The 26,104-nt window shown below is 48.2% G+C and overlaps 1 protein-coding gene across 2 annotated transcripts in view; it reads left to right on the plus strand.

The window, feature by feature from the left end:
- LOC119446754 (ubiquitin carboxyl-terminal hydrolase 48-like) overlaps nt 1–26,104 on the plus strand; it is a 79,486-nt gene that overhangs the window by 52,896 nt on the left and 486 nt on the right. For both annotated transcript variants that reach the window (XM_049664365.1, XM_037711289.2), the window contains exons 22-27: nt 457–552; nt 1,403–1,515; nt 19,854–20,062; nt 21,247–21,390; nt 22,048–22,090; nt 23,251–23,283. In XM_049664365.1, coding sequence (XP_049520322.1) covers nt 457–552; nt 1,403–1,515; nt 19,854–20,062; nt 21,247–21,390; nt 22,048–22,090; nt 23,251–23,283 — 638 coding nt within the window. The remainder of the gene's footprint in view (nt 1–456; nt 553–1,402; nt 1,516–19,853; nt 20,063–21,246; nt 21,391–22,047; nt 22,091–23,250; nt 23,284–26,104) is intronic.

A 26,104-nucleotide genomic window follows, 5' to 3' on the forward strand; every position in this document is an offset into this window, starting at 1 on the left:
CTAATCAAAGTAAGAAGTTCTCCCGGGTGGTTCTCCAGGGCTCATTATGCAGCCTAAAAACAGCGCAGGTGAAAGAACAAAAGCATGAATTGACACACGTGATTCCTGCTTTGTGTTGTCTGTTTTAATTCCTACTGTTGTCCCATCATCTGCACTGTTTTCAGAATGTTAGTCTTGGACTGACTAGGTCAGTTTCATAAACTTGTGCTCTTTAGGCATTGCAGCAGTAGTACTCTCACAAGCATCTTTCATGCTACCTACGACTGCAAACAAACACATTTGAGAAACAAGGTTGTACTTCTGTTAACATTTTTTGTAAGGAATTAAACACAGCTCTGCCAAGACCTCAATTCTAGCTCCTGAGGGAGACATGCTGCTGAACAGGTTCACACACCACCTGTGGTCTGTGGAGAAAGTGCATTTAGCATGGGATGTGTTGTGCTTCTGACTGTGCAGGTATCCCTTGGCAAAGGAGCGGCCCACGAACATAGTCAATACTGAGCTGCTTTGTCCACATGGTCTTCTTTTGCATCTACCCCAAGATGAAGACAGGTATGCTAAGGGCATAGCACATTTAATTGTGAAAAGCTACAGTGCAACAGTGAAGCAAGTGCTTGAATTTATCCAGTGCCTATTAATGCTACAACAGTATACATGGCTGCTGGCTAAATGACCACTCATGAATTGTCACTCCTTAATTGTTTAGAGCAGGATCATTGCCTTCTTAGGCATGTTTTGAGTATCACAATGGTTTTTGCACCCTTGATTCACAGAGCCATGTCAGTGCAACGTTAAGGCCAAGCAGTAAAAAACTGGGAAAAGTTATGTTGGTCTAGGCCACTACTACATAGTTATGCAGGATTCACATAATGAGAAGGAAATGTACATAAGAAGGAGAATGGCTTAGAGTGCACTGGGCAGACACTCCGAAGTCATAACAGCAGCTTATCATTATTGTTGCATTGACAGGCTTATAACCAGTGCATTCTACCAGTACTAACCTATGATGCTTTGTTATTGAGGACATCAAATAAAGTTAAAAAGAAGCAAAAGAAAGCGCTACGAGCAACTGAGTATGTATGAAAGGCATAATGCTAAGATATAGAAGGGTGGAAGTGTATATTGGAAGCTAGCTATAAATAGGTGATATTCCCGCTCTGAGGTTAACAGGAAGAGATGGAGCTGGGCACGTCGTGTCTAGAACAGATAACCAGTAGACTGTTAGGGTAACGGAATGGGTACCAAGGGAAGGGAAATTGAGTCTTATGATAATCAGGAAATTCGTTGCTGTGCATTTGAAATAGGCAACCCATCAGGTTAATGAAGGTAGTCAAGTGAGCCATTACTTCAATTCCACAGTGGCAAGTGGTTGAAGCTACACCAATCACCCATGTTCTTGCAGAGCGGTTGCCATCTGGCCACAGGAGTGGGAATCGCTCGTTAGCCTTTTCCCAGCTGACTTGTGCATTACTGTGTCACCAGGACCTGGAGAAGGCAAGCCGATTACTGAACCAGGCAAGTTCTCTTTTATGCACATGTAGAGCTAAAGCTTTAGAAGCCCTAACTTTGGTATCTGCGAGCAGCCGAAATTAGGGGCTCACCTTCTAAGCAGTCTCTCACATTCATTGAGGGTCTTTGTACTAGGGATGTGCGAATACTTGAATATCACTAAATCGAACCGAATAGAGAATGTTCAAATAATTCAATTCGTGAATCGAATATCTACTATTAGATTTTTAGTATATTTGGTATACAGTAGAACCCCTCTAATATGTTTTCCGTGGAACCGCGAGAAAAAACTTAATGCCCGGGAAACTTATTACGTGAACATCCTCTTAAAATCACGTGAACGTGCTGTTAAATATTTAAACAAGGGCAGTATGCACGGCTCAGCCTCTTAAGGATTTATTGTCTGTGGTGTCTCACACATGCTCTTGGGACAAAAGAACGACAATAGAGTAGTGCTAACAATCAAAAGGGCATTTTAATGCGCGCTAGGCGAATTACTATGCCAATAGGCGCGAGGCAAATCGAGCAGGTCCGACTCACCGCGACCATGTAGCGAGCGAATATGTTCGCCCACATGCTAGGCATGCTAGGTGGCATGTTCGAACGATCCGTGTTCGTCCATTCTGGTGTCCTGCTCCTAAGCCTTCTCGAGACGGTCCCGCAAAGCATGCGCGAAGCGTCCGCATTGCTTGCTGACCCCGCCCCAAAGAGGAGCAGCCTTCATCCTTTTTGCACCCAAGTAACCCTGCCGTTAGGTGGTGTTAGCAGCGCAACAATCGTGCCATCTCTTGCAATACGCTGCAACCACACCGACCGCCGCCGCCGTAAAGCCATGCGGCGAAGCGAGATTACAGGAAACGGGAGTCATGCGGGGAAAACAATATCGGGATGCGTCCCCACAAGTCGTTACTGTCGTTGATAGCTAATGAGGAATTGACAGGGACCGCCTAAAAGCCAGAATAATCAGGAGTTCGAAGTATCGTATTCGGCAGAGAATTAGTGACTTATTCCACAAGTGGCTGTAAAAGATGTTTTCTCGGATTATCACTTTCGGAGATACGTTCACTTTTTCAAGATTTCCCGTGACTAGCGCCAGATGCATCGGCGTCTGCAAGCGATGGCACTCTTGGCACAGTGCCAAGCACACTGTCTTATCACAGTGCCAGGATTGCTTTCACCCGTCGACGTTTCCGGTGCTACGATACTGAAAGTAGTATGTTTGAAAGTGATTATCCGAGAATGTAGCCCAAGTTTGACAATGCAATGCTGCACGCACATATGCTCGCTTGTGACCTGTTCAGTCCATATTTCAACCATTTTCATGCTGTTGCTACAGATTGAACAAAAGTACAGTCAATGCATGCACCGAATCTTCATTCCCTGACAACATAACAAAAGTCGATAGAGCTGCGATAGCAGAAGGATCACGGGTGGAATTGGCCTCACTTGAAACTTCTTGAAGAAGTTGCCGGGGCCATGTTGCTATTTAACACGTACTACATAAATGGACAAACGTAAGACACCCTCTTGCACGACAACCAGCAAATGCAGCCGATGCAGCCACATGCAGCCTTTCAATATGTAGCAGCTTGGCTTGTCTTGCCCTGCAGTTTGGGCACGGTCAGCGATTACTGAATCGACTAGGCTTTGCTAGTTTTGGTTTCAAGGAGGTGCCAGCGAATTATTAAAACCAATATAGTATTGCTCTTTTTGCTATTTTCTATGGCCAAATTGACACATGGTCGTGCAGGTAGAATCCAAATATTGAATGGCGGGCTGTACGGTGTCTGAAATTTCTGCTAAGACAACACTGCCAAGGCCGTCGTGTGTCAAACACGCACGTTGGTGGTGGTTGGAAGTGCGCAGCTAGGGTGTCCAACACTGTTGACGTTTTAACAGTGGAGCTGTTAAAGCCGACAATCAGTCTGTGGAGCGTGTACAAAAAACCTTGTTAAACGATGACGTGACCGTGAGTTGCCTAGCAGCCACCTCGCAGAGCGGCGTGTGCTTCGCCTCCTCTCCGTGTCGTGCACATGTAGCCTTGACATGGGACGTTAAGGAGAGGGAAGGAGAGCATGCGCGGCGCGCGCTATGCTCAGGAGAGAGAAAGAGAAAATGAGAGCAAGAGAGAGAGAGAAATTGTAGCAGCACCAACGAGGCAATGCGCAGAGTTGCTGCCGACGCCGCCCACGTTTCCCCATTTCCCTGCATTCGCGCGGAATGCGCGCGGTGTCCGGGACTGCAGCAGGCACCTCTGGCAGTGGCTTGGCAGGTTTCGACCAGCCACGCCCTGGCAAGTGTGGAGGCTCAGCTTGGCCGTGACATCACTGGGAATATAAAGCTCGGAGCCGTCGCGACGGTGGCAGAACTCTTGTTGACGTTGACTCTGTGGCGAGTACATGTAGCCTTGACATGGGACGACCAAAGAAGATCCGGACACCCGAAGAAGAAGCCGCTCATCTTGAAGCGCATCACACAGCCAAGCGAGAATCTGCGCGTAGGCGGCGAGCCGATTCGGAATACCGTGTCTAACAGCACTTAGCATTTCCTAGCAAAACTTAGCTCAGCCTAGTAAAACCTGGAAGAAGCTAGGTCGACCACCAGCTCCGCTGTTTACTCCAGCCTTGTACCACTAGTGCAAGCTGCCCACGTTTTTTTCTTTTAGATTTTCTTTTTTTCTTTTTCATTTATCGTGGTGCACTGGATATTTTCTTATAATTATACACCAAAGTCGCAACATAGTACGTGGCATCGTTGTCGGAATGATGTATCAAAGGGGATTCTAATACATAAGGTGTCTATGAGCCCTTTGCTGGGACCTGGCTTTAGTCACGTTATACTCGGGAAAATGTATGAACGAGGAACCTATCAGCGGGGTTCTACTGACATCTGCCCGGAGCCATTTTTGCATGTTGGGAGAGGCCTCATACATGACTGCAAAGGTTTAAGACTTTGAGCAGTACAGGTCTTTGAGCAGTGCCTTCTCTTTGAGTCAAAGAGACCTGAGAAAGTTCACTTATGCTGCTTATTTGGAAATGATTGTGCTGGATGGGAATAATCTATTGGAGATGGCCCAGCGGAGCATAATTATTAGTGCTAAGCTCTCAATTACTCCTGCAAAAAATAGAACTTCGAGAATTTCATATTTTGCAGCTTACACTGGTGACAGCCAACGGAATTGATGGGTTTGAACATACATACTAGGTAATCACTGAAATTGTAGCTTCATTGCCAGACTCTTTTTAAATTAGAATTCCACGTCGTTTACTGTTGTCTTGCATCAGCATTTGTGAATACTGTCAAAACTTTGAATATCTGTGACTTTGCCTATTTTTTAATATTAGGGATCGGCGAATAGTGAACTTGAGGTTCGAAGCGAATTCGAAGCGAACAGTGATTTGGTCAAATAATTTCGGATCGAATAGTTCGAATAGTACATATCACATATTACAGTAAAACTTAGTTCATTCGAATTTCACGGCACCGAAAAAAATGTCCGAATTAACCGAATGCCCAATTATCAGAGTATCCAGAAAACAGTAAGCAAATACTTACTACGTCTGCATGATTTTATTAGTGTAATGGATGAGCAAATCCTTTTGCTATTTTGCACAAAAGCAGTGCAGAAGCTGCAATTCTCGTCATCTCGTAACTGATTGGCTTTTGCAGCACAGCCGCTGCACGCGCCATCATTTGCGACACACTTTGCACTACCGCGTGCACATCCCAATTATTTTTTTGCCAGTAAACTGACCGCGAACAGATCGCACGTCCATCGCGATGTAGCCAGTGCTCTTCATCCTTGACAGCTTTGCACCGAGTTTAACCGAAACAACTGTTTGTCGCAACCGCGGCCGCTATCGATGCAATTATGCACAGCGACTTTGTGGTGCTTAAGGGACGCGGCCGACGCACGCACCAATTCAGAACGAAACCACCGTTCGCTGCAACAACTGCAGAGGAAATTGCGGTCGCTATCTATGCGACCATGCATGGCCACTACGCAACTTTTTAGGCACGTGGCCGACGTGTGTATTGAGTAAAACTAAACTTTTTGCCGCAACCGCTGCGAAAGAAACAGCGGCAGCTATTGACGCGATCATGGATGGCGACTATGAAATCCCGCGGCCAACGCATTGTTATGCGCGGCGGTAAACGCAATAAAGGCACAAATAGGCACTAAGCGTTCCGTCGTTGACTCGTTGCTATCATTCACGTACGATTTCCGCTGATGACTATGGCGATGCAGACTCCGCCACTTGATTTCAGTTGTACGCTAGCGCCGTTTATGCTCTTTTGCGTCGGACATTTCTGGCTCTTTAATGCAAAAACGTATAGCCTTTGAGATTTATGGTTGATGTATGGCAGCCATGTCGTGAAGCTTAGCCTCCAAGATATGTACCGGCCGTCCGTGGCTTCTGGCTGCCTATTCGGGAGCGCTGAATAATTCGAAAATATCCAATACATGAATTTGAATCGAAGCAAATAACGCATATAAAGTTATTCGATCGAATATTCGACAATGCCGAATATTTTCCCATCCCTATATAGTATCTGTGGCTTTGCCCACTTTATTCTGTGTTACTGACATGGACTCTGTCGGTCCTATTGGTCTAGCAGGCTACCCAGCGAATAAGGTGTTTAAGAAGTTGTAGTGGTGGTACAGAAGCCCACAAGTTTTGGGGTCTTGCTATAGCTATGTGATTATGACACAATCTCCCGCTGTCGCATGTGTGTCACGCGGGGAAGCCGAAAATGCTTAAGTCTGCATGGTCCTAGTCGACCAATGCATTGGGACATCTAGGTGGCACGGCTCTGCTAGAAAAAATTTTGCTTTTTCGCTGACAGCGGGGTCTCTAATCTTTCCTCACTACTGCTCATTATCATTGCGGAGACGTGCATTGGCTCATGTTATTTTTATTACTTTTATATATATCACTTTTAATTGGCTGTTATTTGTAGGCTGCAATAATTTGCCTCACGCTTCACAGCTTTCAAAAGATTTCTTATTGCAGCTCTTCTCTTGTCAATGCAAACGAGAAGTGTACGCAGTTGTGGGTCAGACAATAATACAGCGTAAGTTAGCTACAAAACCAGTGTCATGACCACAGTTGGCAACTTCGTGCCTCTCTACAATACAGTGAGGCAATGGTTCATATAGTACTTTGGGATGGGGACATGGACACTCCTAATAAATTTTAATGCAGTGAAATGCAATCATAATCAGACCACTTTATCCGTTTGAAAAGCAGTGGTGTGCCTGCTTATATTATTGCACTTGAGAATCATATATCTTGGGGCCCAAACTTGTTCAATTGTCATGGCTAACCGCACATTTGCGGACATGCAGATAGCCGGGTGATTCTGTGAGTTTGGGGCCCTTCACCATCTTTCCTGGCCTATTTTTTAACTATTAAAGTGTCCTTAAATTTCATTAACCGTTGCTAAAATAAAAAAGAAAAAAAAATGTGCTACCACTGGGTGCAGTAATAATAAAGCATGACCAACTAGAGAAGTGCATACCTGCCAACTCTCCCGAATGTTCTGTAAAGTTCACGAATTCGGGCTTGTTCAACAATTTTACTGATGTTCTGTCATGTTTTACAAAAAAACTAATCCTGTTCACCTCCTATATGCTTTATAATCCTGTATACCTTGTCAGTCTACGGCCATGTCTCTGGAAGTTTTCTAATTGTAAAAAGGACATTTGAGGGTTACCTGCTTAGAGCTAGTTTATTCATACAAGTTCCTCAAACTGGCAAAATCGGCAACAACAATGTCACTGAATAAGTAATTGTGATCTAAAAACGATGTGTTGCGTGTCAGTTGATGCTGTTCCAAGTTTACGGCTGTTTATGTTAAATCATCACCAATAAGGTGCGCATGTATCCCACAAAATGTCTGTGCACTGGGCAATGTAAATAAATATGTGTTTTTATTTCCATGCTCTCCACATAGAAATTAAGAAAGATCAGTCCTCACTAATGCAGTGCGATGTACCTTGTGATACACAAATTAGCACAGCAAGATTAAGATTCTAACCACGTTTGTTCGGCTTATAGGCAACAACTTAAAGCGAAATTGAAATTCTGTATTTACGCTTTTCCACACATCTTGCTTGACAAACAAGATGGCTTACCACACACAGCAAATGGGAACGAAGGCGCACACGCATGAGCTGTTCTATCGTCCCTGCTAGGCTCCAGCCCCACTTGCTTGTTGCCTGCTCGCTCTTATAGAGTGATGTTGACCATCTTAAACAGGGCAACGCAAAGTACCACCATGGCTTGCACACGTGGAGACTTCTGCTTGTGGAATCACGCATTGTGATTCGTGCTGAGAGCAGAGACGAGAGAGGGAACTGCAGCCACCCCAGCAGATAAAGAGAAAAAATAAGGAAAGGCCAGAAGGTTAACGAGACGAATGTACAGTTGGCTAATTTTCACGGGGGAAAGGGGATTGAAAGAAAGATAACTGCAAAAGGGATAATTGCAATAACTGCAATTCTTGTTTGCATCGCACAAACCACTAAGCCGCTAAGTTTTTCAACCAACCAACCAACCAGCTTGCATGTGTGGTTACTGAAAGGCCCTGGAAGCGCAGATAAAAAACAAAGAAAGTTGTCTGCGCCATGACAAAGGCTGTTAAACTGTAGTCAAATGTGTTGAATTTCGTTTTTTGTGGATTATGTACTCTGCCTTGGGTCTCAATATGAGTCGCCTATGTGTCACTCCACAGATGCAGTGAGTCAAGCTAATTCTAATGATAGCCAGTGTGGTATCTCCTGTATCTGAAATACGACTTTGATAGCAACCAAGGCAACTCGCACTGCAAGTGCTTGGTATACGTATGTGTGCCATACAACAAGACTTGCGGTAACGCTTTGTGAGATAGAACACTTGCTATACATATGAGCACTTCTTCACAGAAGTATTAGCCAGTTTCAATTTCTTCATTAACCGTCACTGTTAAAGCATCTTGCTATAGGCATACTGTTCACAGAAGTATTAGTTGGTTGTGATTTTTTTGCTGATCGTCACTGTTAAAGCATTCTTTATACTTTGGCCGAAACTGCTGACAACTTTCTCGTGTTAGTGTTCCTTTAAAATGTATTACAATCATAAAAATGGTGAAACATTGATAGCAGTAGTAAAGTATTAGACAACTACTTGAACTAAGGCTCACTGTTTTATTGACCGTATAAATTCTCGGGAACATTCGCTTACTAATTACATTGTAGACAACTACTTGAACTAAGGCTCACTGTTTTATTGACCGTATAAATTCTCGGGAACATTCGCTTACTAATTACATTGAGCATAGTGTCCTGCACTCACACGCACGAGTGGTCATCTCACTCGATGACCACGAACACACGCTGTCACAACGCTGGCCTGCCGAGTGCTGGTAGCGGGTAGCGAACGTTTCCTGCTGCCTCTCACTTCAGCACGTTTTGGAAACTTGAGATTACATGACCTTTAACACTAGGCGCACGGGAACACAGCACATACGAAGCCATGCTAGCTCACCCACGTTTGCAACCATCACAGATTACTTCCAAAATACAGCACATGGGCTGCGCATACAGCGCACTTGAAACAGTGCAGCTTACGCGCAGACAGCGTTGAAGCAGCCATGCGCAGCCACGGCTGAGCTATAAGAGGAGATGCGCATCAGGGACCCTAGATAAATTAGAGACCCGTGCTCATCTCCCTTCCTGAACTAACGCACGTTTGATCACGGGACTTCCAACATTGGTTGTGTAGGAAGACAATGCGCATAAGCCACCATTCATTTCGGCTCACCCTCTCAAGCTTTCCCTCGCCTCCATGGCGCGCGGGGCATAATACGATCTTATCACACTATGACTTTGCGGAACATCACGGTGATGGTGGGAGTTCACCTTAAGTCTTCACAAAAAAAAAAAAAAAAGAGGAAGGGTCAACCAAGTAATCCTTCTTTTTTTTTTTTTCCAACACTGCTGTTGCTTTGTGAAATGAGGTGAAAGCACTTGTCAAGCATTAATGGCTTTTTGCTCTCAGTCCGCAGCATCCCTGTTGTGACTGATTGTATGTCTCCTTTGATGTTGGAATAAAGTGATTGAAGTGTCGACGCTAAAGAAGAGAGTGGACGTACATGGAGGTTCAAACGATTCGATGATTAAATGTTGACTATACCTTTCTATTGTATCTGTCTCTTTTTCATGTTCTTTATTCATTCATTTCATATCGTATTTCACCTGCAGTTATGTTGGCTTTGTCTTCTTTAGTGTCGAGAGAGAGAGAAATACTTTGTTTTTCCCCTTTGATTGAGGAAGGACCCTTAGTCACGGTCTTAGGCACCACATTTGGCTTGGCCCAATGTGGTGCGGCAGTGTAAAGTTGAGTTTTCAAGCCTCTCCTGACCTGGTCACGTGTCGAAGCACTTCCTCAACATATGCAGCCATCTAGCACTAGTCCTGATGACTGACTGCTGTGGTCAGCCACCCTGAATGAGATACGAGGGTAAAGTCGGTCAGGAGGGGAAAGTGCAGGTGGGCTGAACGTGGACACGTCCATAGGATGTGGGAGGTGTTCGGATGCACCCCATTGTGGATGCATGAAGCCCTACAGACTTTCTAGGCGTTTTACCCATAGCCCTTGAACTTTAGCGTTGACACTTGGCTGACCCTATTTTTCTGAAAGTTTGTACAAGATAGCCAGATCCCAGATAAGCCAACCCTGTGTGAAATCAGCAAGGAGACCTTGTCTTCAAAAGCACGCAACCTCTACATGCCCGGCGAAAGCTTGGGGCGTGCGGGAACATCCAGGATACCCTGCACGCCCGTGTAAGTTAGTGCATACTTGACAAATGGCGCTAGTAGAAAAATATATCCCACTGTACGAATGGTCAAGGCTAATTATACTCCTTTTTTTGTTTGTGTCCTTAGTTCCTTAGTAGCTGACTGAGCTCTTGACATGTGTTCTCGGCACGGTTTGATATCAGTTTCATGTTCATAATATCTACAAGTAGCTTAACCGACCGTTTTTTTTTTCTGGAGGTGGTTGCAAGATAACCAGATAATCCAAACCCATGTGCAGTCAGCAAAAAAGACCTTTTCTTCAAAATAATACGAACAGTTACTCAGCCAACCAGCGGCAAACAGGAATGATGCAAGCTTCAAAAACAATTTGGAATAACGAGAGGTGCGGTCGAAAAATCGACCTAGTAGTTGCTTTTAAAAAACGCGAGATGGTGGTGGCACATATTGGCAGATTAGTTTCTAATAAATGCACTTGCGTTATGTGCTTGCATCTAAAGAAGAGACAAGCGTCAAGCCAATGGAACAAATCGCAGTTTCACGCCCAATTTATATATAAATAGTTTTCACATACGTCATCGCGGGCGCCATCTTTAGGTACCAGCAGGTCGAGAAGCGGCGTAATCAAGAAACATGACAGCATGACAACCCGACAGGCGTGTCTTGGGTCGAACGTCAAAGCGATAACAGCGATAAACCTGTGAAAAACAGTCGCCGTCAAAAAGTAAAACAGAGTGCGCGTGATAAGACGGTGCACTGACGTCATCGTAGCCGCCATCTTTAGGTACTAGAACGGTGGGAGCTGCCTCCGTGACGTCACAAGAAAACTATCTATAGTAGCAGGGTGCGAATATTCGAAACATTGAATATTCGATTCAAAAGGCACTTTCACTTCCGAAAATTGCTGTTGTAGGTTTTCTAAGGCACCTTCGCCGCAGTACAGCCGTGTTATGCGGTGAAGCGTATAGGCTGTATTGCTGTGAAGCATATCAAAAGTAGGATGGGGGCACTGTCGTGAGGCCCCAGCTGATGCTTATGGTTCCCCAGCACTATCAGCTGAAGCACCCACACTGTGCTGCTTCTTCATGCATCTGGACAGCACCAGCTGCCAGGTGAAAACCTCTGCCTGCTAATGATCTGGCTAAGTGCCTAAAAATGTGGTTTCCAAACTACAAATTTGACCAAGTAGCAAGCTTGGCAATGTTTTTACACCCTCATTCTAATGTAGTTGAGTACAACCAGGATTCTTCGATGACAAACCAGATTAAAAACCTGGCTTTAGAAGAAGCAAGGAAAATTTCAACGCCAAGGAACCCAGATATGACCTTAACAACGAAAGCTTCTGAAGAGGCTCCTTCCACGTCAGTGCTGTCAATAGACTTTGATAAGTGAAAGCACAGGTTGAAAAATGTGCATGATGAAATTTTATGCCAGAAGGAAGATCCATGTGAGTGGTGGTGTAACATGGTGCCCACTGTTGATTCAGCTTGCGAAGAGAGACCTGCGGATACCAGGCACTAGTGTGTCCAGTGAGCAGCTCTTTTCAGTGTCCGAAGAAATCTTGATCTGCAGCAGGGTGGTCGCTGCTCCCCAAATATGTTGAACGACTGTCCTTCCTTCATAACAACATTAAATAACTGCAGTAATGATACTGTCAACTAAAGGTGTTGTACTAGAGCAGGGGTGGCCAAACTGCAGCTTGCAAGCCACATGCAGCTCCTTGCCGGTCCCAGTGTGGCTTGTGACTCACTGGCATCCGTACCCCCCCGCTACGGCAAACCCCAGTGTCTCATCTGTAATGCTGCACTTTTACCATCACAAGGCGTGCATTCTTCAACATCACTTTGAGGCCAATCACAAAAATTTTTCTCGGGACTTTCCAGCCTCATCTTGTTGCAGTTGCAATAGATGCTGCGCCTACTATGGTTGACAAGAATGCAGTCTTGCTAAGTCTTCTTCAGAGTGTCCCCTGCATTACGAATTTTCTTGTAATTCATGGGTTATCCATCTTGAGCACCTGGTGGTGAAGCACTCCGCTACGATGTTATAAAAACTGTCCTTCAGGTCATCAGCTACATATGATCAAATCCACAACTTTCTCGAAGATTTAGAACTTGATGATTCGCCTTCGTACTTCAGTGGACATGAATAGGCTGATGATGATGATGATTCGCCCAAAGATGTGTTTTTCTTTGTACGGTACTTTAGCTGTCCGTGAGCAATATGCTATCAAGGTTTGTGGACCTTTTGGGGCCGATTCAAACTCTTCTGGAGGTGAAAAAGAGGCCATGTCCTGAACTTCGTGACACAGGTTGGTTAGTCAATTTTGGCTACCTCACCATCATAGTGCAGCACCTTAATACTTTCGTTAAGTCATTGCAAGGCCAAAGAAAAATTATGTCGGAATTAGCCCAAACAGTAGTCCCATTTCAAAAGTTCAGACTTTTCTAAAAAGATCTGCAACAAACCAGCTGACCCACCTTCCAAGACAAGAGCATCATGGATGCTAATCCTGAATTTGATCTGACCAAAGTTAAGTTTAGGGACTATTTTGCCAAGCTTGAGGTACTTGAGAGTCGCTTCCAGTCTCTCAGCTTAAAGATATCAAAGAGCTCAAGCCATGTTTTGAGCATCTAACCAAGCCTTTCATGGTCAATGTGTTGAGCGGTGGCTCTCCAATCATGGAAACCTTTGTTGGTAATGTTGGAGCGTTCGAAGTAGAGCTCTTAGAGCTCCAATAAGACGAAGGACTGAAGATGATTATGCGATCTGCGGAGACTGCTTAATCAATACCAGAAGCAAGGTATCCCCATGTCAAGCATGTGGGCCAGGAACTTCCGTCAATGTTTGTGTCCTCCTACTGCTGTGAGGCACTCTTCTCAACAATGAAAGTGGTGAAGTCAAAACTGTGTGCTACCCTTATGGATGAACGTCTAACTGAGCTGCTCCGAAGTGCAATCACGCCATTCGAGCCAAACTTCAAGGTTCTTGCTTCACAAATGGGGAATTGCAATGCGGAGGCACAACAATCAATCGCTGCATGAGTGGCATCCACTGTGACCACCAGCTTTGTTGCACGAAATAAAAAAAATGGGCAAGTTTGCACTCGGTCGTGCAAAGCTTAGGCACAGTGAAACTGTCGATCCTCAAGTCTTACTGGCTGCTACTGCTAGGTGTTAACTTGGTTGCTGCTAGATTCCAACTTGGTTACTGCTAGGTACTGTAACTTCGTTGCGTCTAGGTTTGTAAGTAGGTTTTGCTTGGCTGTCACTTCGCATTACTGGACTTGAGGATCGACAGTTTTGCTTTGCCTAAGCTTTTCACGACCGAGTGCAAACTTGCCCGTTTTTCAACTTAACTACGCATGTAGGGAAGGTATTCTCGAGCGATCAATTTCGGAGATACCTTCCCATTCGCGACATTTCGCGTGGCTAGCGCTGGAGGCGTCGTCGCCTACAAGCGACAGCGTTCCTGGCATGCCACAAACGCAGGCAGGCTAAGCAAAGCTGGCACAGTGCCAAGAACGCTGTTGCTTGCCGACGCCGAACGTGTTGGAGGCTAGCCGCTCGATATCTAGTGAAAGTTGACACGACTAGGCGCTTACCCTTTTATGGCAAGCTCCGAGGCCAAGCGCATGCACACTGGGTGTTTACGTCAGTTATGACGTAATGTTTGCTAGGTGACATGTACCAGCTATTTTCGGTAGCTTCGGCGTGGCGGGAAATGGTTTACCAGCTGCTGTGGTAGCTCGGCGGCGGCTGCGCGGTGTTCATGTCAGTGGGCGGCGCTTGGCAGTGGCTGCTGCGTTGCTACTGCTTCTGCGCATGCGCGGATAGGCGAGGTTGGGCCAGATAGTGCGCAGCTGTGGCTTAGTTGTTGCTAGGCAATGGCGTGGAGTTTTCTGCGGAGGTCGGACGTTTTTCCTCTAGCTTTAACAGCTTCGCTGTTAAAAGATTTGCCATGCCCCCCTTTTGAGTGTGGCTCTTGACTGATATTATTTTTATGGCTCTTTGCATATGCCTTTCTGACCACCCCTGTATTAGAGAACTTGATTGACCTCAAAGTTCAATTTTCTTGTAGGTTATTTGCTGTGCTATAAACTTGCTTTCTTTTCATACTCTGGTTGGTGAAACATATTGCACTTTTGCAAAACCAATAGTATTTGTATTCGAAAAATATTCAAAAAATATTATGTTTGATTTGCATTTGGTTTTCATTATTTAAATTCGCTTCGAAATCAAAATTTTGATTTTCCCACACCCCTAGAATATACCTTTTGTCCTTGTGTAAGTTGCCACAATATCGCCGGAAGTTCCGTGTGCGCATAGCACGAAGGACAACAACAACAACAACAACAACAAAAATGCAGCAGATCCAAGTTGAAATCTATATACAGTGAAGCTTTGTGTGAGTGCATAAAGGGTCGAAACACGAGTACGCGCACGCGCGCGCACATACACACAATCGCGGGCGCACACAAATTATACCGGGCCTTTTGTTAAGCGGAGTTGCTGACTACTAGCTAGGACGACGGACGCCTTGAACGCATCATGGTTTCAGAGGCAGCATGTGCGTACGTACGTAGCGCAATTCGGATCCATTCTATCTGCAAGAAGCGTTTACTTTCTCATTAGAGAGGTTTAGCTTGTCCGGTAATCGGGTAAACGCAGGCGGTCCGGGCGTTGGGGCGTGTTAGCGGAACCGTAAACTTGAGCGGCCTGTATGGTGCTACCACCTGGTGGTGGAGAAGTCAAACAGACAAAAAACAGCTAATATTGCAGTAACCAAGTGGTTTCTACTTCGCTGCTGGTGTAAATTTTCTGCAGCAACACGATTACGTCACTGCCGAAAATTTACAGCAGCAGCGAAGTAGAATACACTTGGTTACTGCAATATTAGCTGTTTTTTGTCTGTTTGACTTCTCTACCACCAGGTGGTAGCACTATACAGGCCGCTCACGTTTACGGTTCCGGCAAAACGCCCCAACGCCCGGACCGCCCGCGTTTACCCGATTACCGGACAAGCTAATACTCTCTATTACCTTGCAGCTGCGGATGCGCGAAGGTGAGCTTTCTGGTTCTTTTTGTTCATGTCCCCGCACGGCCGGCGCCGCGGATGCGCGGAGGCGAGCACCATCTGGTGGTGCTGCAAGGAACCCAGCGGCATGTGCGGCGCACGTCCTCCGTTGTGATTGGTTGGCCTATTCGGCAGGGGAACAGCCAGGCCGTAGCGCCCACGGTCACGAAACCTGGCGAGGTTCCCAAAGAAAAGTTTCGCTATTAATAATAAGTTTGTGTAAAACGTTTGTGAATATGTAGCGCGTTGCGCGCTCTGTTCAGGTTCTTGTTCTCGCTTCCGTCCCACGGCCTCCTGTTCACGCATTCGTTGTGGAGGCACTTCCTTTCGCCTCTGAGTTATAGCCAGCTCTACGCGCTGATTAAGGAATCAGTGGGCCGTCCACGCAGCATGCATTGGTACAGGGCATCGGAGGTACACGCGTCTGACAAAAAAAGAAAAGGTACCTTTTTTTTTTTTAATCCAGCGGCCGTGGTCCCGTTCTGACCTTGTCGAAAACCTCCGAGCTGGCCCCAGCGACACCAGCAAGTCTCCAACGCCGCGCGCGTTTGGTACGAACGCAGGCAAAACGCTGACGGCGTCAACAACAGTTCTGCGCGTTGCTGGTGCTGCTGCATGTCTAAGTTTATACAACTCCTAACTCCGTATAGCTCTCTATTAATTTGGGATCGCAATTGATGCTTCGCCTTTCGGGTGAAAGTGCGACATTTATTATTATTGTTGTTGTTGTTGTAACCAACAAAAGGGTTGTCGCAGTTTCACCTAAAAGGCGAAGCATCAATTGCGATAGCAAATTTGTAGAGAGCTATACAGAGTAATGATATTAGCTTTATCAGCTTTATAAACTTGGACATGCAACAGCACCGGCAACACGCAGAACTGTTGTCGACGCCGTCGGCGTTTTGCCCGAGTTCGCTCAAAATGCGTGCGGCGTTGGTGACTGTTGCCGGAGCCTCTGATATAAATAGGCACTTGGTGCCGCAGCTAAACGTCGCCTCCCTTCCCTGCCACTCCCCCCCCCCTCCCCCACAGCCTTTCGCGCGTCGGCAGAAGGTACGTTTACTCTACATATATGGTGATTGTAGAGGAGGAAAGAGACGCCTACTTCTGCAGCCCTTAAGGGAGCACAGCGCAGAACGCGCGTTTGTTCTCCGCCGTGCGTTCACTCCCCGTGAAAGCGCGCGTCCCTCGCGCCCTTTCACTCGCACATACAGCGTTCGGCGGCGCGCGGCGACGATTTCATCTCCATTGACGTCATACGGAACCTCACGGCGACGGCGACGCCGACGGCAGAAATCTGCTTTTGAGTGTCCATATAATTGCTATCGCAATAAAATATCAAGCCCTTCGTGTCCCCTTATTCTTCTCTCTCATTCCTCAACGAATCTACGCAGAAATACAGTACCCAGAGTTCGCAGAACCGTGGTTCAGAGATCGTGTATTCTGCCCTTTCAAAAAGTGCCGAACGTTTGCTTCAGGTGCGCACGCCGTGCGCGGCGACACTCCTCTGCGAGTTGTTTCGCAGTCGGTCTTGTACGCGGTGCCCCACCAAAGTCGAAGACGTGCTCTCCCGTGGCCCGAGCGTAGCCTCGTGGGCTCACTTTCGGAGCACCAAGGAAGTACAGCAAGTAAAACAGAGCGGCGTAGAGGGCTTTTTCTTGCCGGAGGCTCGGTCGAGGGAGCGCGGGTGCGCATAGTGCTTCGCGGCCGAATACGTAACGCGAAGACGACACGCTTGGGGAGAGCAGCGCCACCTTGGGCCTAAGCTCGCGTTAATGGTGCGTAGACGAACGGTCGCTGGCGACGGCGGCGGCGAAGGCGCTTGTTTCGCACTCTGCCGCGTCGCTCGTGAATGAGGGGAAGATGGGTCGCGCTGGGGGAAAAAAGAAAATCGGTGCGACCTGCTGGGGTGTCGACGGCTTTCGCCGTTTTTATCGGTTGCTGCCTCTGCAGCAGCCAGCCGGCGGTATTTTTTTTCTTTTTCCTCGCCCGCGGTGGTTCGCGTCGTCGTCGGCCGTCCATTTGCGCCCCCTTTTTCTTCGCGTTTGCGCCGCCGGCCGCCGTCACAGGTCGTTTCCGCGGCATGATTCAGGGCGGCGCATCCGTCATTGTCGCGCCGCGTCAGCGGATGCCGTGCGTGCACTTTCATTGGTGTCTTCGCCCACTTTTAAATGCGCCCCCGACCCTGGCGCTTACACACCGGGTCGTAGATTTGTTGCGCGCCTACGACCTTCTGCGGCCTAGTTGTGTGCAGTGGACGCTAGCGTAGTCAACGTATCTCCCATCTTGCGTGTGTCGCAGTGTGTATACCGAGCAGGCGGCACGAAGTCACTCACGCATGAGCGCGAGTGTTCGCGCAGGAGTGACTGTATTAGCTTTCGTATCGGTGCCGATCGGTTGCCCAAGCACGCTCGGTTCATTACATCACGTTTAAGTTCATGAGTCTTTGTGCACTGTACAGATTTGTAAGCAGAATCGGAACATCCGTTTCAGCGGTTCAAGGGAAAAAAATAAACTGTGGCCAAATGTCAACTTACTGGTTTGCACATACGCTAGCATTTTGGCGATGGAGTGGACTGAGTGTGACACTACACCCGAGATGCATAATTAACTTTACCTCCATGCACGTGCTGAGCGTTAAATGAGATTGTCTGGCCGTGGTGCCATTTCTCGATGGCCGGGACCTGCCGCTATCCGCAAAGCCAGCGACACCCACTGTTCGCACGCTCCTTTCCAGCTCTTTCCCGCAGCGCGTGCTGTTGTCGCCGTGAAACGCGCTTCAAGGTCTCGGCGGCTGCGGCATCCGGCTGTTGAGTACGAGATGGCACTCGCATACCGATGCATTTTGGAGCTCTTCGATGCTGCTTGGCTTGTTGCAAAAATGTTCCCTTGGAACTAAAAAAAATATTTCAGCAACAGTAACATTTTGTGTTACCTACGCTCTCCAGATGAATACGTTGTTTGCTTTGTCTAAGTCGACCGTCAGCTAGGTGATGAACAACACCTGGCCGGGCGGAATAGGCCAGCGGCGAACACCTTAGCATCTCCAAACCAAACTAGGCATATATTGTGCAATACTGTAACCAGTACGCGCAAGCCATTTTTGTAAATGCACACGACCTCTGGCCAGCGCTCTGCTATAGGTGGCTGACAAGATTAACTAACGACGTCGCTCATGTTTTATTTGGAAGACTCACCAAGGTACATGTTCCTCGGGTATATTGAACGTCTCGTGATCAATAGCCGCGTTGCCCTCAGCGATGTGTTTGACCGCTTCGCTTGCGGACGACTTCGATGCACGACAACGACACTACGCGCCATATGTAGAAATTTGCTGAATGCGACCACAGACAATCATGCACTCTACAGGGCTGTCTGTTTTTCATTCAGGAAGCGTTGAAATCATTTGCTGCATTTCACCTCGTACAAGCTTTCGCCTTCGGCATCGTTGATCGTCGTAACACGTGCACACCATTACGTCAATAACTTGCGGCAGAACTGATTTCCTTTTATTTGCTTTTTTTTTCTGAATGTTTTCTCTTTTTTTCGTTGTCGTTGGCAACGCATGTGTGGCGACATAAGTCAGCTACCTTGGCTAAGCGTCCGTGTCACAGATGAGACGCACTGGTAACACTACCGGCTCTTTGTACAAACTTTTTGTTTCCCCGGTGGTGGATGTGCAGTTAGTCGCGAACTGCGCCCGTCATCGGTTGGCGCAGTTCAGCGTTGGCACTGAGCAATGGAGTTTATATATAATGCTGTAACCCACCTTAAAAGTATTACGAAGTACCCATTTGCCTCCTTGCTATGTACTATTTATGTCCCATTTGCCCATTTTCTGCCTTCGGTGCTGCGATCTGAAAGTTCATCTTAACTTTATAGGGTCACTAAAGAGAAACACTCAATCAATTTGTCTTAGTAAGGCATTATTTCAAAACTTTATATTTGTTGATATAGAGTTTTGACATGTCCACTAAGTGGAGTGGACATGTCAAGCTTATTTGGAAAATATCTAAGGTCCTGCTGCGGAGGCAAAGAAGCTTGTTAACGCTTTATAGTAGTGAACACTTCACTTGCGTATTAACATGCACATGGCAGGTGCATTGAAGAGGGCGCTCGCGTGGCGTCGGAATCTCGCTTCGCTGGCTCGAAGTGCAGCGGGCGTGCGTAGCTTCTGTCCCGAGAAACCCGCATCTCCGGAACATTGAATCTCGATCTCTTCCTTGCTATTGAAGAAGCAAAGTGGGAGCATCAGCGCCGACGCTTTCCCGATTTTGCTCGTCGCCTCATCCGATTGATCGCGATCAAAAAAATTCAATGAAAAATCTCAAAGCATTAGTCGTATAAGCCAAGAGCTCATCGATCAATTACTTGTCCAGCTCTATCTACCTACAGCATTGGGCCAGCCACGTGCGCCCTTGCGACCGTCGCGTGGTGATCGTGACCTCGCTGTGTGTGTGTGTCGCAGCGCTGTGCGACTCGTGCCGGGAGTCTGCCGACCTGGAGCGGCGCCAGTCGCAGCAGGGCACCGTGCTGATTCGCCGCGTCTCGAGCCAGGAGGCCGAAGCGAGCGCCAAGCGGCCGCGACTCGACGAGCGCCGCCAGCGGAGGGCGCGCAGGGGAGACCGCTCGGTGCACATGCGCGCCACGCAGACCCTGCTCGACCTCAAGCTCAAGGTAAGGCTCCGCCGCGAATGGCCTTAAATGTGGCCCACGCCACTGGGCTCTGTGGAGCATGTCGAGGTGCCGGCTCCCACTGAAGAGTGTCGAGGCGCCGGCTCCCGCTGACGCAGCTCTAAGCAGACACCTCGCCGTTGCCGCGGACACCACGGGATGCTGGAGATCTGAAACAGCCCGATGTGTTTAGAGGCTGAGGATCGGTGGGCGGGAGTTTTGTGCCACCTTCCAAGCTTGGCTCCGCGACTAATCGCAGTTTTCCCTGTCAGTTGCACAGCGTCATACTCAACGAATAACACAAGGTATACATGAGGTTGAAGCGTGTGCCATGTATTTGAACACCGATAGCATTTGGACGCCGAGAACTTGAGTCCTGGAGTTCTCTTGTGTCGCAGGCACGTATGGTTGCTAAGGCACGCACGAAACGGTCTCTCTTCAGCTAGAGCTAGCCCAGCAATCTAGGCGTCGCCTTGTTCTTCCGAGCGCGTAGCGAGGAACACTTACGAAAAAAAAAAAAGAAAAAAAGATACCAATGGCATGACGCCAGAACCAACGTACGAGCGACCAGGTGCCCTGTGATGGTCATGGATAAGGCCCATTCGCCTCAGCAAGTCCGTGCAGCGTAGGTTAGGGCTCGCGTCTGCCAACCGGTAACGAGAGCTGGCGTCATGTCGCAGAGAAGTGAAGAGCGCTGCTAATCCTTCCGTAACGCTTCCATTCAGTCGGCGTCGCGCAGGAGGCCATCAGATGCGGACAATCGAGGGTTCTTTTCTTCTGTCTTTCATTTTTTTTTCTTTCTTCGCTGCCGAGGCCCTTAGCTTTCGCTTCGCGACATAGTGTTGGTGAGAGGGAGTATAGGCGTCATGTTAACGGGTTCTGTCTTTTACCCGTATGACGACGGTTGTCACCTCGTAGATTACGTAGTCTCTAACAATACGTTTCTTTTGTTCCTTTTTCTTTTTGTAATACGGGCAGCCGTTAATGTTGCACTCCTTGTCATAACTGTCAAACCGTGTCCCACCACAAAATAGAAAATAGTCGTCACCACGTTGCGCTGAAGACAAAATAATAGTTCTAATAAGAGAAGGCGCCGTAATTTTGTTTATTTCTTTTTTTTTTAATAAAAAGTTTTCTCCAACCCGTCGTTTTTCTTTCTCGACCGAGTTCTGTTGGGCGGCGTGCAGGTGATGGAACTGTTTTCGGTGGCCCCGTTCGACCAGCACCTGAGCCTGGACCAAGGAGACGGCCAGCCCCCTCTGTCGCTCAGCGGGAACTCCTCCACGCTCGCCGAGCTCGGAGTGCTGCCAGGCGCACTGCTGCTGCTCGTGGTGCGTGCTGTTCAGCTGAGAATCGCCGCAGTACAGAACGTCCGCACTGGCAGTCATGCACTATACTAGCTGGCCAAGGCGGAATCGCGTCCGCTAATTGCGCTATTCCTTGAAGGGTTTTAATTTCGTACACAGTGCATGGTCAGCAGAATTCCCAGGTCCTTATAGGTTTAGGCTGCCACTCGCGCTGGTTTCTTCGACCACCCTTTTGCAAGTGTCTGTTCGCTTTACTGTGCGCTGTACGCAAACACCCTTGTTAATCTCTCCTTGGAAGTGTTCGGGCGCGCAACTCACGGGTTGTAGAGTAGTGGTGCCTCGTGTCAAAACCGCAATATGAACGAATGAATGAATCGATGAATGAAATCAAAATCAATGTCCCGAAGCAGTCACACTTGTTATGAGAGACGCCGGATTAATTTTTACTATACCTTCAACGTGCGCCGTATTTTTTTTTTTTTAACCGAGCATTTTTGCGTTCCACGCATATTGAAACGCAGCCGCCGCGGCCGGAAATCGCACTCTCGACCTCTGGCTTGGCAGCAGAACGTCATAGCTATACTGTGTCACCGTGGTGGGGGAATGAATGAATGAATGAATGAATGAATGAATGAATGAATGAATGAATGAATTGGCGCTGACCGGCTCTGTTCGGTGCAGGTTGACGAACCGGCGGGTGACCTGGAAGACTGCGACCAGTCGGGTGAGTGTAAATGCAGAGGCGTATCTAAACAGCGAGTCGAAATTGTGAGGCTGCTCAATTTTCTACCCTTGTGCTTGTTTTCTTAATTTTTTGCTCTAGTTTGGCTGAAGAATTCAGAGGATCATGTGACTCACGTTTGTGTACATTAAATACCACGTTCACCATAATTCACGTGGAGCTGCATAAGTTACAGTGCACTTTGTTTTTTTGTTTTTTGTTGTCCACAATAAGAATGCTCGTCTTAAGTTTAGGTGGTAATGGGGAAACGACGTACTTTTCCCAAATTTCTCGGATTCGTTAAAGATATTGGGTATTTGTTTGCTATAGGGTCGGTATTCTAGAGCGGCCACTTTCGGGAGTGCGATCACTCGCGGTATTTGGCGTGACTCAACGCTGAACGCCTCGAAGAACGCATGGTAGGAATGGGCTCAGATACGTGCTTAAAATCGAGCAAATTGCCCTTTAACCGACGCAGCCAGGCAGCAGACATGAAATTTTATTTAATGGCTCCTTGCTTTTGCTGATGAATTAATGAGAATTCAGTTCATTTCCAAATTCTCGATGGTCCATCACTACTATTCTGCAACGCTTTCTTCTTTTTTTGGAAAGTAATGCAGCTTGTCTCCCACGACTTTCGCTCCGTCGAGTGTAACAATTGAGTGCTCGTCAATAGAATCCCAAATTGTGCTCACAGCGCTCCGATACGTACTTTATATTGTTCACTCACTCACTCACTCACTCATTGTGCGCGCGCGCGATCGTGCGTGTGTGCGCTTTTTTTTTTTTTTTTTTTTTTTGCTTGGAGATGTGTCGTGCGTGAATTTGGATGATTGCGCAGTCATGCCAGAGGGGCGCTAGAGGGGTGCAACGCTTGTGCACAACGTTTAAGCGATATGAGCTGGTGCTTCCCCATGATTGCGTCATTACGAGATTGGTTGCATAAAATGACGGCTGTATTTAATGCTAACCTTTTTTCAAACATAGTTTCGGCCCGCTTGCTCCGCTGTGGTTAACTCTAAAGTTTCTTTTAAAGCACCCACTGAGCTCTGGAAATATTGAGAGTGGGGTCGTGTGTTCGGCTGCCTTTAGGTGTGGTGCAATGGTCGCCAGCCGCTTGTTTTGGGGACTGGCGTTAACCGGATCTCTTTTACCCGTTGCAGGCGCCGACCTGTCTACCGGAATGGGTTTCAAAGGTAAGCATGCTGACGGACGGACAGGGCAGACCATGGAACATCGATGTGGCATTGTGCGTCGTGCGCGGCAGAATCCTTCCGTATCAGGAACAAAAAATAAGCCGTGTTGCCTTTCGATCACCCCAGTCTCGACTCTTATATCGCGTTTGCATAGGCCACGGAAATTGCGCGTGTGAATGTGGGGAGCGGCCACCACAGCCAGGGCAGTTCGCATGCCGAGTCCCGCACTGCAGTTACGCTATAGGTGGCGCTTATGCAGACGCAGGCTGCCCCAGTGCGCATCTCTCGCGCGTCCCCCGCCATCTTCCCGCGCCCGTCCGTGCCCGCCTTCAGACCCGCGATAAAGAGGGGCGATGAGGTTCTCAGGGATTCCCCGCATTTAATTTTCATCTTGCGCCGCCGGGGTCGCCTCCTTAGCTAAGTTTCGTGTGATTGAACGCCGTCACGGGATCCTGCGCGAGGCAGCCGGAGAAGCGCTTCCGCGGGTCCGTTTTTCCACGACCGCCGTGGCGCCTCTCCAAGCGCGCTTGGCGCGGAGTGACGAGGAAGGTGAACGGACCGCGCGCGAAGCACGCACCGGCTTGGACCCCGCGTGTGTGTCGTGGCACGGTGGGGCACCGTTTCCCAGCGTCTGGGGGCGGCGGCGGCGCACGGGGCGGATCGTCGCGGTGTGCGCGCTTGCCGCGCATGAAGCGCGGGGCTGCTACCGCGCGCGCGCGCACGGATTGCTTAGGCGGCGGGGGAAACGGCGATGCCCCGAGCAACGGCCCTTGACCCCCGGTTCCCACGCCGCCGAGCGCGGGGCCCAAAGGGGGGCTCGCACATCTGCCCCGAGGTGGCGCTTCCGCTGCCTTCCGATGCGGCGGCGACCGAAGGGATCCCTCGCCTTCTCCCCGCCACCCTTTGAGGAGTTCGGGGGCGCTGCCCGCGAGAACCCCTGCGCGCCTACGGCGAGCTGAATGGGCCGGTGGGGCGGATGATGACCCCTCGATGCGGGCCACAGGTGTTGTACCTCGCCGCTACGGGGGCTGTGTCCTGCAAAGAGTGCCATTCTTGCACTGGTGTGCAACACTTGCGCCGCTATGCGTGGTGGTCGCAGAGCCGTCGTTCGACGGGCTAACAGTTGACCGGCGACTTGCTTTGCTCCTTCCTCTGCTTCATATTTTTTACTGTGCGTTCAACTGTCGACATCGGAAACGGCAGGGATCGTAGCTGATCGTGTTTCGGGGCGTGGTAACGTTTCCTGCTCCGTACCTTTCGTTGGCCCGGTACTTTCTGCAGCGGAATTATGTTCCTCTCCTTCCTTTGACATCAAATCGTCCATGATGGGCGTCGATAAGGACCAGTAAACTTTGTCAGGTCATAACGCCGACTATCACCGCTATGTATTCTTAAAATTGTCCTTATACTGGTTAGAAAGCGCTCATTTAAATGCGCACCAGCAGTCGTTAGGAAGTGTTCATTTAACAAACGGGTCCATCGTAACTTGCGTTAAGATCGCCTGCAGAACACCAGGTTACCGCACTTCTGTAACCACGCAGGGCAGTCCTTCAGTAAGCCATGAGAGAAGGAATGTGGCTGCCACGGGAGTCACGAAACGTGCACCTTCTTTCTGAGGTGAAAGCACCGGAGCCAACATGTGACAGGTTTCGTAACAACCGAGCGCTAGGAAACACGTGACATCCCTAGGTAATTAAGGCATCTCAGTTAACCAAAGCATCTTGTATGGATCAGAAAGTGAATTACGCGACTGCCCCGCACCTCGCCGCAGCTTCATTGCCTGATATTCAGTTTAGCAAATAAGTTATTGTACAATTGGGGTAATAAATTTATCTGTAAAATTGAGTGACGAAGCCAGATGCTGGCTTCTATGTTTCAAAAGTGGGAAAAAATATTTTTTTTAATGAGAAAGAGCTTCATAGCTTTTCTGATAGCTATTTTATCTAGCTATGTATCATACTGTCACCGGCAGCGTGTCTTTTTAATGCGAGAGCGTTAAGGGCTCCGTGTCGCAGAAAATCCGGCGTCGGCGTTCGCGGCGGAGAAAATGATCCCGAACCACCCAAACCGTGCAGGCCCTCCACAAGGTGCAAGGTTTTGGTGAACAAAAATTGAATTTATCACAGTGAAATCCGTCAGAAAAACAGTTAAGTACGACTTAACCATAACCTTACAGACATGGTGGCGTCGGATTGTAATTTAAATGTACGAGAAAACATAATTCTGTTACGAGGAAACTCAAACACAAACCCATTTTCCAGCATTTCTACCAGACCTACAGCCGCGCGCTCGGGTAGTTTACTTGCGAGAGTGATATCCAGATGGCGCTCGCATCCTCGCAGGTCAAATTGGGACTTCGCCTGCTTAATGCGTGTTGGACACGCGCGCGCGTCGGGCCAATAGCAAACAATGAATAAAATAATGAAAAAAGCTGCTAGGGCTTTCACATTTTGATATAACACGACCTATATTGCCCCTGGAAAAACGCTTTCCCAGCAATGCATTTCTGTTTAAAAGTGAAGCCGACTTTAAGGGGATCGGTGTAAGCTTGTCCTTTTTAAGCTGGCTTTCCCACGTTCTGTGTTGCAGTGGGAAAGCCAGCTTACAACGGGGCTCGAACGGGGCCCGATAACGCTATTGCGTTCCACTCTTAAAGGGGAAGCTTAAGCGTCCTCCAACTGACTTAAGCGTCCTCCAACGCATGCGATAACGGCGAGCCGAGGAGACGGCGTTGCGGGCAGCAGCGTCAACGTGGCAATAGCGGGAACGCATTCGCTAACGACGTCACTAACGGCGCTGCCAATGGCGCGCGCGCTTGGGT

The sequence above is a fragment of the Dermacentor silvarum genome, chromosome 3 (genome assembly GCF_013339745.2).
Source record: "Dermacentor silvarum isolate Dsil-2018 chromosome 3, BIME_Dsil_1.4, whole genome shotgun sequence".
Lineage (NCBI taxonomy): Eukaryota > Metazoa > Arthropoda > Arachnida > Ixodida > Ixodidae > Dermacentor > Dermacentor silvarum.